The sequence below is a fragment of the Pteropus medius genome, unplaced genomic scaffold (assembly GCF_902729225.1).
Source record: "Pteropus medius unplaced genomic scaffold, Ma_sr-lr_union100, whole genome shotgun sequence".
Classification (NCBI taxonomy): domain Eukaryota; kingdom Metazoa; phylum Chordata; class Mammalia; order Chiroptera; family Pteropodidae; genus Pteropus; species Pteropus medius.
Genome location: NW_024350399.1, coordinates 1,171,553 through 1,188,328, shown reverse-complemented (window position 1 = coordinate 1,188,328; position 16,776 = coordinate 1,171,553). Strand labels below are relative to the sequence as shown.

Below are 16,776 nucleotides of genomic sequence, written 5' to 3'. Positions count from 1 at the left end.
ATGAAATTTTATGTTGTTTTATTTGGTTTTATGAAAAATGAGTTGTTACAAATATGCATATATATGTGTATATATTATTTTTACAATTGAAATGTAAATCAAAGATAACAGATATAAAACTTATGTAGCAAAATACTAAATCATTATGTAAATAAATTGGTGTTTTGTTGTTTGCCTTGAATTATTTAACTGTTTTATATATATGAAACATGACCCCATCTTTCTCTCCATATCATTAAATTCTGAGGGGCTTTAAATAACTCTGACCCAAAAATCCAGATTCCTTCCCCTATAACTTCTTTGACTAAAAACACAACATTATAAAAGCAATCCCTTATGATATTTTAAAATATAAATTGCAAGACCTTAAAACAGATCAGAGTATAAAAGATCAGAATAATAAATTGAGAAAGAACAGTACCTGTCGACTAACGTTAGCTGGAGTGAATTGGTTAAGAATGGGTTGCAAGCCTGTTGCATCTGCAGCTGTTCTATAATCCAACCGATACTCCATAAAAATAGTAATCGGAGTGAGTTTGTCTCTAAATTCAGATTCATCCTAGAAATAGAAAAGCTTCAAATTAATCACATCAGCCTATGACATCAAACTATATGAAGAAATCGATAAGTGCATAATACAAAGCCAGCTATATCTATCTTCTGATCCAATTCTACTAAAACTCTCTTAAAACTACACCTATATAAAGAATAGAATATCCTTTAAGATTATTGTTATTCAGTGACAACTCTTGATAGATTTGTTTTATAATGTAATACTTGATTCACACGAGGCATGTTAATATGAGCGCTCAAGTGCACACGTACTATTATAACTAGAACATTACTGATAATTACTGATTTTGCTTAAGCTACCCGCGTGCTCTTTTCTCTTCTCATCCTTCTGCGTTCCTTCTCTGAGGTATCCACTATTCTGAATTTTAAGTTCTCCATTCCCTTGCTTGCTTTCAAAAGTTTTATTATAGTGTATATGTCCCTAAACAATGTATTATTCAGTTTGCTTTTCCTGTTTATTCATTTAAAAATGAGATTATATGTATTCTTCTGTAATTTGCTTTCTATTCAACACTCTTGTTAAGATTCATCCACACTTTTGCATGTAGCAGAGGTTAATTTTTACTGTTGAGTAATATTTCATGATATAATAAATCCACAATCTGGTCATCCATTCTCCTATCAAGGGTTACTTGGGCTGTTTTGAGCTTTTTGTTTGTTTTGGCTATTAGCAAAAAAAAAAAAAGCTGTAATGATTACTCTTCTGTATAGTAGCAATTAAGTTTCTCAGCTCTATAATACCATATTATCTTCCATTTTTCATATAATAAGTAAAAAGAAAAGATAATGTAGCAGAAACATATCTCTTACCCGCAGATACGCTATCAGCTCCTCACACTGCATCTGTCCCCCTCGGGAAATAGTCATGTTCTTGGAGTGACTCGGGGACCTGTTATGGAGAAATAGTGCTCGTCGAATTGCTCCTTTTTGCTTGAGTTTATCCAAAAGAAGCTCCACCTGGAAGTCTATACAAACCAAAGGATTTATAACCAACATCATCTTTATGGACACCTCTGTCCTAAATATCTAGAGATACTGAGTCCCTAAGAAGTAATTTGCTTCTAATTCATTAAAAATGTCTGTACATTGCAGTAGGACCACAACAAATTAATTATGAATAAATATTTAATAATTAATTAAGTAATCCAACTATCTCCAAAATAATGTCATATTAATTCAGATAGTAGATAATGATGGTAGTAAAACAGCTATCAGGTAGAGTAGAAATTTCTTTTAATTTAAGCTGAGAGAAGAAAGTTCAGAGCACAAAATATATGTAAATAAAGACTTCCACTGTTGATGAAAGTAGCAGGACTCTAGCTGATTGTGACTACAAAATACTTACTAATATGCACCCATACCATCATAGTAAATACTATAACGAATGTACAGTTTGCATCATTTACCACTTCTACTTCTACTGAGGCAATCATATCATAGTGTCAGATAAATATGTCCCTCATGAAGCAAGTGATCATATATGGTGGTTTGGGTCAAGAATTATCTTAAAATGAAGGTATAATCAATAGGCTGAAGCACAGTTGCTAGGAATACCGCTTCTAAGATTCAGGTCTGTAAGTAGTTTCTTTCAAGGAGGTAAGTACAGATCTTTCAAACTACATATCTCTTTCCAAGTTTCTCTAAATGTTGAACTTCGTGCCTAATGTGCGTGAAAACCCCGGGCTACATTACTTCCAGTTCTGTTCCACCCACCTACACTGCTTTCCTTGTTTCTCAAACACACTAAGCATGTTCTTGCCTCAGTCTTCTTGAAATTGTCATTTCCTCTGTGCAAAATACTCCTCTAGACATCCCCTATCTCCTTCCTTTCCTTCAGGTCTTCATTGAAGTTTTCTCCCAGTGACACCTTGCCTTGCTACCCTATTGAACTTTTACGCACTCACACACACCCAAAAGATTCAGTCCTCTTCCCCTGCTTTATTATTACTCCTTAGCATTTGTCACTAACGTACTGACAAATCCTGGCAACAATTACTTAACTCTCTTACCTTGCTCTGAGGACCACATATACCGTGTTTAAGAAATGAAGAGTCGAGTTAGAGTTTGGGTTAAATTTAGTGGCCAAAACTTTTTCTACTTCTTGTCACTATTTCTAAACTACCTTCACTCCAGAGATTGCTGGGGACTTCTCCAAGACCTGAAATATAAACTTCTCAGTTGATAATCTACTTATAAACTATGATACTTATTTCCCCTCCAGCTCATTTATCTCACACTGGTAACTGTTTAACTTTGTGAAGATCATATTTACCATTCAGTGGACTATTCTGTTCACAATGTCAATAAATAATTGTTTTATTTCTGAATTGGCTTATTGAGTTTCCAAAGTAATTATGTTGCAATTTTAAATGGCTTTAAGTATAAATATTCAAACAAAAAACAGTAATACTAACTATTTGAGTAACTATTATAACCTAAATTTCCTAACAGTAACTAAATATCCTAAAACATTTTTAAGTGCTGTGTAGGCAGCATCGTTAGAATAATATAATTTTTCCATAGAACACTTACTAAGTTTCGTGGGAAGTGCTCCTTTGCCGTCTGCCTTTAAGCAGAACCTGACATTAAAACTGTAGGAAAATAAAAATATGTATAAATCCTATAATTCAGTTTAGACATATTTTTGAATATCTTACATTTCTAATATGTAGCTCACACCATGAAGCTTTATATCCATCATGTCTTAACACATGAAACTAATACAGAATAATCTAATTCATCCTTCAGTAATTTAAGCACATTTTCTTTCAAAGTAAGTACCCTGATAAAAATGAAAAAGAGAAAAAGAAAAGAATTTCCTAAGTTCCTCTCAAATTTATAGAATGTGCTGATGTATCTAAATGAGGTAAACGACAATACAGAAACCAAATAATGTTTCGTTTAATAAAAAGCCCAACCAAAGTTTCCTTTAACTAGCAAGCTCCTCTAGAACAGTGTTTTTCACAATTTATTAACGGGTCCTAAATCAGTTTAATGGGTTGTGTCCAGCATCTTAAAAAAATAAGGTAAATATTTAAAACTGGCAAGCATTGAGGGTAAGATTTCATAGAGCTTTTGTTTTAATTACATACATGTGTTTGCTAGATTACGATGCAAAATTTATTTTGTAGTATGTGTCAGAATTGAAAACATATGACAGCTACTGCTTTAGCGTATTCAAAGTCTTCAAATCATTAGCATAATTATAAGCATATCATTAGCAACTTCACAGGGACATGCAGGGCGACTGTAGGGAATAAAGGCAGTAAAACTTACAGTCAAAAATCCTGAAAACAACTTCCACTACTAACTGACAAAAATGAAAACCAAATATTACTGAATTTTAATGCAATCCAAAGAAATAAAATTTTGAAAAATGATTTCAATAACAGTGAGAATTAAAAAAACAAAATCAGACAAGATATCTTTTCATTAGCTCCTCTGAAATGAAATTTTCCCAAATTCCAATCATTCTACCTTTTGTCCATAAGTTCTCTGACTTTTCTGTTTCTGCCAGGAACATGAACCCAAGGGTGTGGGATCCTCACTTTGTGACTTTAACACCATGTGGGCCCAGATTTTTCATGATTAATTTAATACTTATTTTGACATGTATGATAAAATAATGGTTTTTCCATTTTATTTTAAAATGTTTTAAAGGAAAACATGACTAAATTTCAAGAAAAAATCTTAAGAAAATTATAAACACCGGTAAAACAAAAATATAGCAAAAATCATATAATAGAGCAAAGAGTAGCATAAAAATAATGGAGACGAGAAACACTGGACTAGAGAATTCAGACATTAAATTTATAAAAGTATTTTTTTCTTTAGAAACTAGTTAAGGAACAAGTAGAAGACCAGTATACTAGAACAAAATAATATTTTTCATACGGCTATTCAGATATTAAATCTGTAAAAGATATCTTTTAAAAATTAAAATGTTCATGGGCCTTTTTAGAATTCAAATAAATGAGTTCTGAGATCTTATTAGCTTTTCCTTCATTTTGAATATATTCTCTGAGCATGTATCATTTAAAAAATTTTTTATAGTAGTTCTTAGCACATTTCTAAAGCCTTCTACATATCTTTGGAACAATATTTTTATAATCCAGTCTATAACATGAAAATAAAGTACACCTATAGAAACTGCTTTAGCAATATTTCAGAACCCCCACCTTCCTTTTCAATTGCTTTTACAATAATTGAACCAATAATCACAATAAAAACTATTATTAAACAAATACTCTTACCAGGAAACTTTAAGATCTGTCCCAGGCAGTGGACAGGTTTTACTGTCTTGATTAAGAATGCTAGGGTACACTTCAAGGCCAGCATTTACTGTGATAACTGGTCGGGCCCTGGTAATATTAAAACAAAAGAAGTAAAGAAAGAAAAAGAAAACTGTTACTTAAAATGTTAGATTGATCTAAGCATTTTAGGTTCACATTCATGTATATACAGTACAATATTTACTGCAGCACTGTTTACAATAGCAAAAATAATAGAAACAACTTAAACACAGAATGACCAACTGTCCCAATTTGCCCAAGGCTGTCCTGATTTAGCACTGAAAGTCCCATATCCTGGTAAATCTCTCAGTTCCCGGCAAAGTAGGACAACTAGCCAGCATATCTGAACTCAGTCCATTAAAGCAGGACGGTTAAACAAGTTGTGGATATGTACCTAATGCAATGAAATACAGTGGGGGAAATGAATGCAGTAAATCCATCTGCATTGATATGGATGACCTCTGAGATATATCCAAGATATAATTTTAGTATGAGAGGGAAAAAAAGATCCACAATGTACAAAAGATGTACACACACACAATTCAATTTTTTAATGCATAAAATATTTCTGGTAGGATATACTAATAAACTAATAACCAGTATGAGAAGAGGAAGTATATGCTTTTACTGTATGCCCTTTTTTATATTATTTGAATTTTTACTACATGCATGTTATTACTTCATAACAGCAATTTTAAAAACTGAAACAATAAATAAATAGTATTCCAAAGTTCAGAAGCACAGCTTTAAACTTTATACAAAAATACAGTAGGCTCAGGTCAGTGCCCGTCTTCATCATGATAATTCCTGGAATCTATGTGGACACATGTCACTACCCTGAGAGTCACAATCAGGTTGACCCATCACAAACTCCATTACACAGTACCAATGTTAGTTTTCCTGCCACGTGTAAATGTGGCCCACTGAAGAGTAAGCATCTTAATCTACTTGGGATACCAGATGATATCCTAAGGCATGAGTGACTGAAACCCAGAGAATAACTGGGAATATGTATAAAGTTGGGAAATACAGATATGTGGACTTACACTATGCTATAATAAAAATACTCACTTTGGGAGTCATTATATACTATCTTTCTGGTCACAGAATGCTGTCATAATTGAAAACATTATGACAGCATTCTGTTACTTACAATGTTAGATTGATCTAAGCATTTTAGGTTCACATTTATGTATATACAGTACAATATTTACTGCAGCACTGTTTACAATAGCAAAAAGAATGGAAACAACTTAAACACCACATTAATTTCTTGTCTCTCAGAGGAAAACGTGAACTCACATAATTTGAAAGAAAGATTCAAAAATATTTCTGAATATAATTCAAAGAACAAAGAGGGAAAATTCTGAATGCTTTTTCAAATAAAATACCTACAGCTGTCTTTACTTTGGGATCTCCTTGTATAAATATTACTAGCCTGTAACAAATCTTAAATATAAAGAAGATACAAATTTTATCATTACTTCAAGAAAATTAAGCTGAAATTCAAATACTGGAACTTAACTATATTTCAAATATATCAGAATATTCCTATATTACAGGATATAAAAACATGCTCACCTGTATAACACAGCTCTATCTACACCAAAAGCTCCTACAATTAAGTCTTAAAAGAAAGTAGAAAAAAAAGTTAACAATAATAATGGTTTTTTAAATTCACATACTATTCTATAAAACTTAATGCTTACAATAAAGATTTAGACACATTCTGAACACTATTCTTTATTAAGTGGTTGTAAAATAACACCTAAAAGGCTAAAATATGAAAAGTAAGCTATCATCAACAGCAAACACTCATCATAAAACTAGTCTTTCATTCAGGTGGCCAAGAATCTTTTTAAAGGATACTTAGTAAAAATCAGCAACAAAAGGGAAGTACATCCCTCAAACACACATACCCCTCAAAGGAAAAGCTTTATAGATACCTGTGGATTTTATAATTTTGTTATAAAAATTTTTTTCATCTTATTTTATTAAAAACAAAACCAAAAGGTACATTATATGTACTTAAAATACTTAGAATGATAGCAGATAGCATTCAAACCAATAAAAACAGAATGCATTAGTTTTTTTTTTTTTTCTCCTACAGATGTGAAGGTTTATTTCCATGAAATGTGAAAAGAATATTGAACTGAAGGTCCTTGCTCATCAGGGCATGTGTCCATCAAATGCTCAATAAGACAAGTGAAGGCTGCTTTGTGAAAGAGGTGAACGGCCAATATGGCAATCTCAGCTCAAGCCAAGTCTCAGTCAATACATCACTTACACTCCTCCTGCCTCAGTAACCTTGCACGTGTAATGGGCTGTGGAAATATCAGATTGCTCACATTCTGTTATATGTAACCAGTAAAACTGGTTCACAATTAGAAAAAAACTAAATCAAAGCTCCATTTCATAGTGTGCCCAAGCTAAGTTTGAGGAAGCCCTTTCTAGGCAGAAAAGTACATGAGGAAACCACAGAGACAAGTAAATTGGACTACATAAAAATTAAGAACTTCTTTATGCTCAAAAAGCAAGTGTGAAAAACAGAAATATACCTCAGAGTTGAGTTAATAGACTCAATATTTAAGGCACCACAAATATAAAAAAAAAGTGAATGAAATAAAAACAACATCCCAGTAGAAATGGCGAATAAAAGATATAACAAAATGCACAAAAGTGCACATATATGTAAATAAACAAAAATGCTTACCCTTACTAATAATCAAAAACAGTAAATTAAGACAAAATAACATGTTCCACCTATCGTATAGTTTAAATTTACTTTAAAAGAAACAAAAGATGATACCCAGTATGGGTACAAATGTGGAAAAATGATCACTCACTGCTGGTGAGTACTTTAAAAAATTGCAAAACCTTCTTTTGCAGGGAGTGGGATTATAATTTGACAATGGGTATCAACAGCCTTTTAAAAAATAGTACTTATCTTTGATATAGCAATGATTAAATTTTGTCCTAAGGAAATAATCAGAAGTATACACCAGAAGTACATACAATGATAAAAATATCTCAAAATAAGGCTAAATAAGATATGATAGCCATTTGGTAAAATGAAAACTATAAAATTCATCTTATCAAATGGCTGTATCATATTGTTTGAAGAACAATTAATGACATGAGGAAACATTTCTGATACTTTAAGTGAATAAAATATGCTATTAACAGTGCACAAAGCATAATTCTATTTTGTTAATAAATATATATGAATGCACTGAAAAATGTTTTGCTGTATTTTCTAAAAGTTCTATAATTATGTTGCATTTGTAACAAAAAAAATTTTTAAATAACAGATAAGAATCAGCTTCATGTCCTATTTCTAAAAGCACTTCACATACTTGTATATTGCGCTCATATTAACTGTTTTCAACAATAGTAGTCTAAATTTTATGCACTATATTTCATTTAAAGAATAGACTCATTATGATCTTAGATCGATTATAATACTCTAAAATATATAAGAGCCAAGAAAAAAACCTCACTTTCTGTACTGGCTGAAACAAATGGGCAACCTTAGGTAAATTACCTTTCTCATTCTCTTTTCTCATCCAGAAAATGGTATATTAATGAGCTGAGCTAACTTATATTATTCAAAAGATAATTAAATGAAATAATATATTTTTAAAAAATCACAATAGTCAAGTCCACAAAAATGTTAGTTTATTAAAAACCAAAAAAAGATGGTTGGCATTCAAAAACTTAGAATGAGCATTTAGCTTTGTTTACAGCTTCTACGATATTTTCAAGACAATAAAAGAAACTCAAGAGTATGTGTTTTATATTGGAAGCTCCCAGGAAACAAAGCTGTCTTTACTTCATATCCTTTTCAGTAATGAGATCAATGCCTTAATACTTCAACAATATTTGAAACACTGAATTGAAATAATCTATAACATAAATCAAGAAGAGCACAGTAACTAATAGTATTTGTTATTAGGAATGAAAAATCTAAGCTCTATGTATTTCTAGGAAAGCACCTGGATATCCATTTTTGTCTATATCTGTGGCTCCTTTCATTGAATAGCCAAAGCTTGGTGGCATGCTTTGAGCAGCCCACTTCCCTTCAAGGATTTGAGATGGTACTGCATTCAAGCCTGTGGATCTTCCATTGAAAATATAAACAATTCCTTTTTTATCTTCACCTCCATATGGAGCAGCAATTGCAATATCTGTAAGGAAAAAGGAGTGGAAGGAGATGAAAATGGAGAAAAGGGGAAAAGAAGGGAAAGGAAGAGGAGGAAAGAAGGAAAAGAAAGGGGAAGGAGGAGGGAAAGACGTCTTATTACTTATCATTATTTATATGGAGATCTTAACATATATTCATAGAACCCATTTATCAAAAGATAAATATTGATTCAAAGTTCAGTAATGTATTCTTTATTCAAAAGCAACTATCTAATTTAAGAAAATTCAAGAGAAACTGTATGGAAATTACACTGATTTAGAGCCAAATAACCTTGAATAAATCAGTTAACCTTTCTGGATCTCAAATATGTCATCCTTAAAATGGAGGAGAGAGTGACATGTCAGAAGATTCATCTAAGCTTCATTCTAGCTCTCAACATTCTAGTTAATTTAGTTGGGCATGGTTTTGGGTTTTATTGAAGCCAAAGTTAATCTGGCTCAGAAACTTGGAAGTTATAACTTCATCTTGATCTTGCTCAATTTATACCGAAAAAAACATAAACAAATAAAAAGTTTGAAATTCTTTTAAAACACCAAAACCAAAAACACCAAACTGTCACTATGACTTTTGCTAACTCTAAAATATTTTAGAAATATGTCTACTTTCCACTATCTCTGCTGGTACCACCCTAGACAAGCCATTCTCATTCTATGCCTGGACCCCTAAAACAGTGTAAGGGAACTGCCACTTCTAACCTCATCCCTATAATCCATTCTCCTCAAAACTATCAAATGTTAACATCATGTCACATTCCTTCTTAAAATCCTTCAATTATTTCCCAAGGCTTTAAATGCTACCTGGTTTTTCCATTCATTCCTGCCTCTCCTCACTCCCACTTCTAATCTTCACTCACTCTTCCTACCAATCCAGCCCTTTTTCTCTTAAACAGGCTCTGTGTTCATACTTGCTGTTCCCTTCCGCCTTACAGCTCTTGCTCCAGAGCGTTAAAAGGTTTGCTCCTTCTGTTTGTTCAAATCATAGATCAAATGCTATCCTGTCAGAGGGGTCTTCCCTGGCTACACTGTAAGGCAATGCACTCTCCACTCTCATCCACACTTTCTATGTAGGCACGCTCTATCACATCACCTTGCTTTTTGTTTTAAGCCCACAGCCTTATCACTATCTGAATTTACTATGTTTACTCTATGCACTCTCCACAAAACATAAGCTTTATGAGAGTAAAAGTATGTCCATCTTGCCTCTCACAGTCCCTATGTACCAGCCCTTGCAAACTGCTTGAATTTCCTTAATATATTCTGTTTCAGCCTCCTTATGCCACATTCCGAGATACCAACGACACCTTGATCTTTCATCTTTTATATAAGACCATTATGCCCAGGAATATCCCAAACGCTGCGATGATTATATATTAGTACTTACTTGTTTATATAAGTTGCCCATGTTGATGCTAAATCCCTGAAAGGCACTGATGGGCTCTAATTTAGCCTATCATTTTTGGCACCTAGGACAGTGCTTGGCCTGAAGTAAGTACCAAGTAAGAATTTATTATCCTTAAAAAGAAAAGTAGTATTTAAATTATGTAAGAGTCCTTCTTTTATCTTTTTTCAAGTTTCAAAAGATAAGCATAACTTCTAAATTGATATATACATTAAGAAAGTATTTATTAAAATATAATTTCCCAATAGACAATGCCCTAATATTGAGAGATCATTTAATAAAAACAAACTTTAACTTTTCTAAACCTTTTATTATTTTATACATTCTAATCATCTTCTCTTTTGGCTGGCATCTGTTAGTCTGGAGGATCCTTTTTCATGAAATAATTTTCCTTTGATCATTTTAGTTGTTCTTTTCTTTGTTTTCTTCCCTCTGCCTTTCTGGAGGGGTATAGACAAGAACTGCACATAACTGTGGAACAAAACTGTATTGTTTTGTTTTCAGTATCCCTCTTGATGATATCTAAGGTTTTCCTGGTGGGTATGGGGGAAAGAGAGAAATACAGGAACAACAGCATAACGAAGGGCTAGTGTCATCGGGTCTGAACAAAGAAAAGACCCAGGTTATAACTAATAGTTTGTTTTCATATAAACTATATATACATGTACTATAAATATATGTACACATAAACTATATATGTGTGTGTATGTACACACATGTAGACATAAATATAACTCAGATCATTTTCCACTAAAGATATTGTTGTTCACAATTTACTGTTTGGCACAATAAGACCCAAGAGAAACTCTGGGAGAACAAAACCATCCTCTATGGTCTCTATCTCTAAAAATAAAATCTCTTTGAAAAATAGTTATAAAACTTCAATATTTTTTAGTTGGTTTTGCTTATAATTGCTGTGTTTACAGATAATACATTTTATTTATTTTTAAACATTTTAATAAAAATATAAAAAGCATGATGAGATTTTGGCCAGATCATTATATTAAGGAAGCGTTCTTTAAAGTGGCCGGAATATCCTCAAGATAAGGTGAGAGCAAATACGTCCAGGCTCTCCTAGAGACAGAGGCCCAGCTATAGCAAAGAGCTCATTAAATTTATTCAAGGTACAACCTCGAATTTGGCTCTATGTTTTCTAGGTAGTTTTTGTTATCAGTAAGTAATGGTTTAGTCTGTTTGAGTAGTTTTTCACTAACATTGAAAACTTCTAGGGTTAATCTTAGAGATGATACTTCCAAGAGCATGACATAAAATCAGCTACAAGGTAGGAGTGGAGTCTCAAGGCCAAACCAACATTTTCCTTTTCTACTACAACTTTGGAGATATAGGAATCATCTGTATTTTTTAATTTTTCTTCTTAATTTATAACTTTTTTAACTGTTAAGGGGCATATCCCTACATCTTGCTGATTATACAAACGAAGCAATAGTTCAACTCTCATTCACAATCTCTAGAAAGGTTTGATTTCTTTAAGTTACTTTCTTTATTACTCACTATAAGTAACGGTTGGTACAAGAAAGCTGAAAATAACTACTATTTTTAGTGTATTTATTAAAAAGATATGTAGTGTAGAAATTTTGTTAAACATGAAAAAAATATAAGCAAACAATAGAGAATGACAGGAGATATGAGTCACCTGTATTTTTGAAGTTTTCTTCTTAATTCATAATTTTCTTTTTAAGGGGCATATCCCTACATTTTGATTTTTGAAAATATTTATAGCTATTAATTAAATTATTAAATAGGACTATTACAAGACAATGAGCTTATACCTCTTGCCCATTGAAGATATAACCTCCCTCAGAATATTTTGAACAGTCACAACAAAGTTATAGCTTTAAAAAATATTAATGGCAAATCATACATTTGAGATATGCATTAGTCAGCATTGCGTTGAAGATGTGCTGGGGAGCATTTCTTACACTTGCACACACATGGACAGTAGAGGGCACCGCTGCTAAGCAGGAGACACAGAAAATCACCAGCTCACACTGGGCTCCATGCCAATACAAGATCCTTTCAGAAATTAACCATTACAACACTCTAATTTGAGGCTGCATGAGTAATGACGCATGAAAATCGCTTTTTGAAAAATTTGCTCTGATTTTTAAGGGAAAAAAGCAACCTGTCTAACCTAGTGTCACTCACTGTCACTCAAATCCTTCTTTCCAGGAAGGTGGTTTGCTCATGGGGATACAGGACTTTTCCAGGTGGACACAGAAAATCAGGGACCCATAGTTGCTGTACTCTGATCTTACCATTGAAGCCGTCCTGGTCCAGATCTCCCAGAGGTGCTATGGCACTGCCAAACCTCGCAAAGACCTCAAACCCATTCAATCTGGTCGTCTGGAAGTCTCCTGAAGCTCTTTGCAGAGACACTGAGACCTGCCCCACTTCTTGGAGTTTGCCATCAGAACCACGATCCATAAAGAGAGGTGCTCCAATAAACACGTCTGCATAACTAAAAGAACAGAATTTCTGTTCACCATAGATCAAGTTCCATCTATGAACAATCATTTTCTTATTAAAACTCTGTTCCCTCTTTCTATATCTCTCACAGCCACACTGAAGCACAAAATGATCATTTCAAATTCAAATATTCCTTCAACTCTTTTAAGAAACGATGAGCAATTCACAAAATTACTTTCTTATTTCAGAATAGAAAATCAATTGAAAGAAATTATGAAAAACATAGAGGTTTTCTAGTATTCATGATCAAGTTGCTTCAAATTGATTCCCTAAACAGAAAAATTAGCAAGAAAGGGACAGAGACACAAAGAAAGAAATGTCTAGTTTTAGCAAACCATTCATAAACACGAGAGGAAAACGGTTTCTGAAAACATTTTTTTAAACTTACTCATCCCCATTAATGTCAGTGGCAGCGACAGAAAATCCAAAATATGCAGCCATCTGGATAACAAGATGAAAATAAAATATTTAGATTTCATCCAACTAGTTTAACAATTAATATTCATAGTATATTTATCAAATAGAAAGCATTATTTTTTTCCCTGAATACAGTGCTTCAATCTAAATTTCTTCTGTTTATTCTACCAACACAATGAAAATCAAGTAATGAAGCTTTTTTATTTTCTTAGATTTAAAACATATATCATTTCAGTGTCTTCAGCACATGCCATTTAAGTCCAAGTACAATCAATGCTCCTTCCCAGGTCTAACCTATCGTCTCCTTTCCTCTCCACTACCCAAAACACACCAGACACAAACACACTATCAGAAAGACATGCAGTCACAGACAGACATTTTAGTTGAATCCAAGAAGTTATAAATAGATGTCTATGCAGTAAGATAATATATACAAATTATTACTAGGTCATGATTGGCTCTCCCTATGTGAAATTATTACAACTCTAGAGAAATTACTGCTTGGAAAGATATGAAACCGAGTTCATTTTTGTCTCACATCTCAATTAATTACATGCCAGTGTTTTTACTTTTGAATTACACCCAATACAAATATGTTTGGGTTTATCATGGGCTTATTATACAGAGGGAGAAGGAATGTGCTCTTCCTACTACAGAAGATTGTTAGCCATCACAGACAGAGCAGTCTCGCTGGAAATACCTGTGAAAAAGGCAAGTTCTAAAGAGATCCCAAACATGCAAAGCAAAACTAGGAGAGATGACAAATTATAGATGAACTAAGGTGAAGAGTGAATCAGCAAAACAAAAGAAGTCAGTGAAGTTTCCCAAGTTTGATTAGCAGAGATATAAGGAGGGAATGAATGATAAGAAAGATTCCTATGTTATCTATTTGGGGTTGACACAGTGTAATGGAAGAAATGAAAGACGTTCTGTATTCAATTACAAGATCAGAGCCTGTGTAATAGAGTATATTGTATCTGGGGTGCCACGTTGATGTGAAGACTGGAAATTAACAGAATACTATACTTGGGCCTTATTTTCTCAAGGTGTTTGGCCTGGAAGTGTAAAGAAAGGATGGCACTTACTGACTGAGACAAGTTTTGTCCTGGGCACTATCATTTAAATGTTTTCACTTGATTCTCATCATACTCCTATGAGGAATTTACAAAAATCCCTGTTTTTACACATGAACCACCAGATTTACAGTGATAAAGCCCTTGTCCAATGTAATACGACTAAGTATGGAGAACCCAGGTTTCTCCTAAGGCAAAGCCCAAGTTTTCCCCCACAAAATATCTGAGGAGGAATAATGAAAACATCATGGACTGCAGACAACATGACCCAGAGACACACAAGGGCTTGACAGGAAAAGCTGCTTGAGATGGAGAAGTCACAACAGCACAAAGGGATACTAACTGCTGCCACAACTCTCAACTGCTGCCACAACTCTAACAGTCTGTTAACTGCACGCCATTTCATGCTGTGCATCAACGCTCACTGCTGCACAAATGGGAAGAGGTTGCTGGGGACCTTGGATCCAATTCCTCATCCTATCAATCCTCTAGCAAAGCCCAATCATCTCAAGTGAACAAGAAGTGGGCTCGAAACCCAGATCTGCAAACTAGAGGTTTTTCCCCTATTTAATTCTCCGAGGAAAAAATACAAAATATAAAATGCCTGTACCTACAGAGAATGTCTAGTACTCAAAAGTAACATTTTTTAACTGAAGAATGTTTAATTTCATGTAGTACAAATGAAGTTTACTTGTAATATCTATAATACACACGGCTGTACCATGCTTTGTTTTGCATCTAATAAAATTAAATGGCACAGATCATTCCTTAACGAAGAAATTAATGTAATCAGCAAAGAAAAGGAAAGTTTTTGGTTTTACGTGTATACAATTTGATTTATTTCCTTAAGAAAAAAAAAAAAGCCATAGTATGAAATTACAAAAGCCCTTGCTTAAACAAATTACTTTGGTTAAAATAAAGTAAAATATTTAAAGCCCACTTTATATCTATAATACTGAATATTATACCAATATTTATTATGTATTGAATATTAAACCATTAAGATATTGCCAAGAAAAGTTTTAAGACATTAGAAAATGCTGAAGTTAAAAAGTTAAGTAAAAAATATTTTAAAAGCATACCTGCTCACCAGTAAAATTGTATAAGGAGGACATGTTTTTCCCATCATAAATATAAACCTGTGCAGAAAAAAAAAAAAATATATAAGAAATATTGGAAAATATAAAACAATCCAGAGATTTTTCAAAAAATACCTTTTAACTTTCCTACCATTCCCAAAGTTCTTGCTGCTCTTGGAACTCCTGAAACAAAGTCTGAAAAGAAAAAACGTAATTACTAATTTTTAAGACCAATATTGGAAATTGCAGAAAGAGGCGGGTATGTCAAAAAGGTTTAAGTTTTGTTATTTCAGTAGACAATAAGAGATTTTTAAAAATTGGTACTCCATAATAAATGATCCTAGCAAAGGAGCAGATAAGGAAGAGACTGAGGTCCCTGGCAAGTTTAACACAGACCCCGCTCAAGTTGACATACTAACATCTCTCACTCTTCCTGTTATATTCCATAACAATGGTTTCAAATCTCTCTAATTGCTGAAAATTTTCAAAGCTACTTGTTCAAATGCTTAGCCTAAATTTTTTTAAAAAAGGATTAAATATAGTTTAAATGCATCATACCATCTATGCCGTCACCATTAAAATCTCCAACAGCCACCGAGTAACCTAAACAGGGAACCGAAGGTGAAACACCATCAGTCAGGGCTGTACTGGTTATCTTCAGCACACTTGCTCACTAAGCTTTCTTTGACAACGTCTTCAAGCAATTCTTTTAATTAAGCAATATTTTGTCCTCATGTATGTATGATAACCAAATCTTAAAGGAAATAATTGAGTTAAACTCCCAAATATAGTATCTCTATTAGAAAAATTAAGCTTATTTTATCAACTTTACAAAGGAGTCAATTAAGATTATTTTACCAACTTTACAAAGGAACCAGCTGAAAACAGGGCCAATTTGCAATTCATCATAAAGTAGCAACAAATAACAGATTTTCCCAATCAGCTTAGTACTATTTCTGTCATGTGTACTTGGTTTAATGAATACAAGAAATTTAAAAAGAGAGAACAAAGTTAATAAATCCTAAAGACCAAAATTGAAGTTTAACACAGTGAATAATAAAAGTTCAAGTCGGTTTCAATCAGAACAGCAAGTTATAAGTGAGTGATTTCAGGGAAGGTATTTTGTCTCTCTGTGCTGGAGTTTCTTTATATAAAATGGGAATAATAACAGTACACTTCACAGACTTCTTGTGAGGATTAAATGACTTAATATAGATTAAGCACTCAGAACAATACCCAGAGTTTAGTAATCA

General features: G+C 32.9%; 1 protein-coding gene across 2 annotated transcripts in view; it reads right to left on the bottom strand.

Moving 5' to 3' along the window:
• ITGAV (integrin subunit alpha V) overlaps positions 1 to 16,776 on the bottom strand; it is a 75,647-nt gene that overhangs the window by 18,123 nt on the left and 40,748 nt on the right. For both annotated transcript variants that reach the window (XM_039839939.1, XM_039839938.1), the window contains exons 8-18: positions 16,082 to 16,126; positions 15,675 to 15,718; positions 15,527 to 15,583; positions 13,343 to 13,395; positions 12,744 to 12,946; positions 8,861 to 9,052; positions 6,447 to 6,492; positions 4,827 to 4,934; positions 3,106 to 3,164; positions 1,384 to 1,538; positions 422 to 559 (exon numbers count right to left, since the gene is read on the bottom strand). In XM_039839939.1, the coding sequence (XP_039695873.1) occupies positions 422 to 559; positions 1,384 to 1,538; positions 3,106 to 3,164; positions 4,827 to 4,934; positions 6,447 to 6,492; positions 8,861 to 9,052; positions 12,744 to 12,946; positions 13,343 to 13,395; positions 15,527 to 15,583; positions 15,675 to 15,718; positions 16,082 to 16,126 (1,100 nt within the window). The remainder of the gene's footprint in view (positions 1 to 421; positions 560 to 1,383; positions 1,539 to 3,105; positions 3,165 to 4,826; positions 4,935 to 6,446; positions 6,493 to 8,860; positions 9,053 to 12,743; positions 12,947 to 13,342; positions 13,396 to 15,526; positions 15,584 to 15,674; positions 15,719 to 16,081; positions 16,127 to 16,776) is intronic.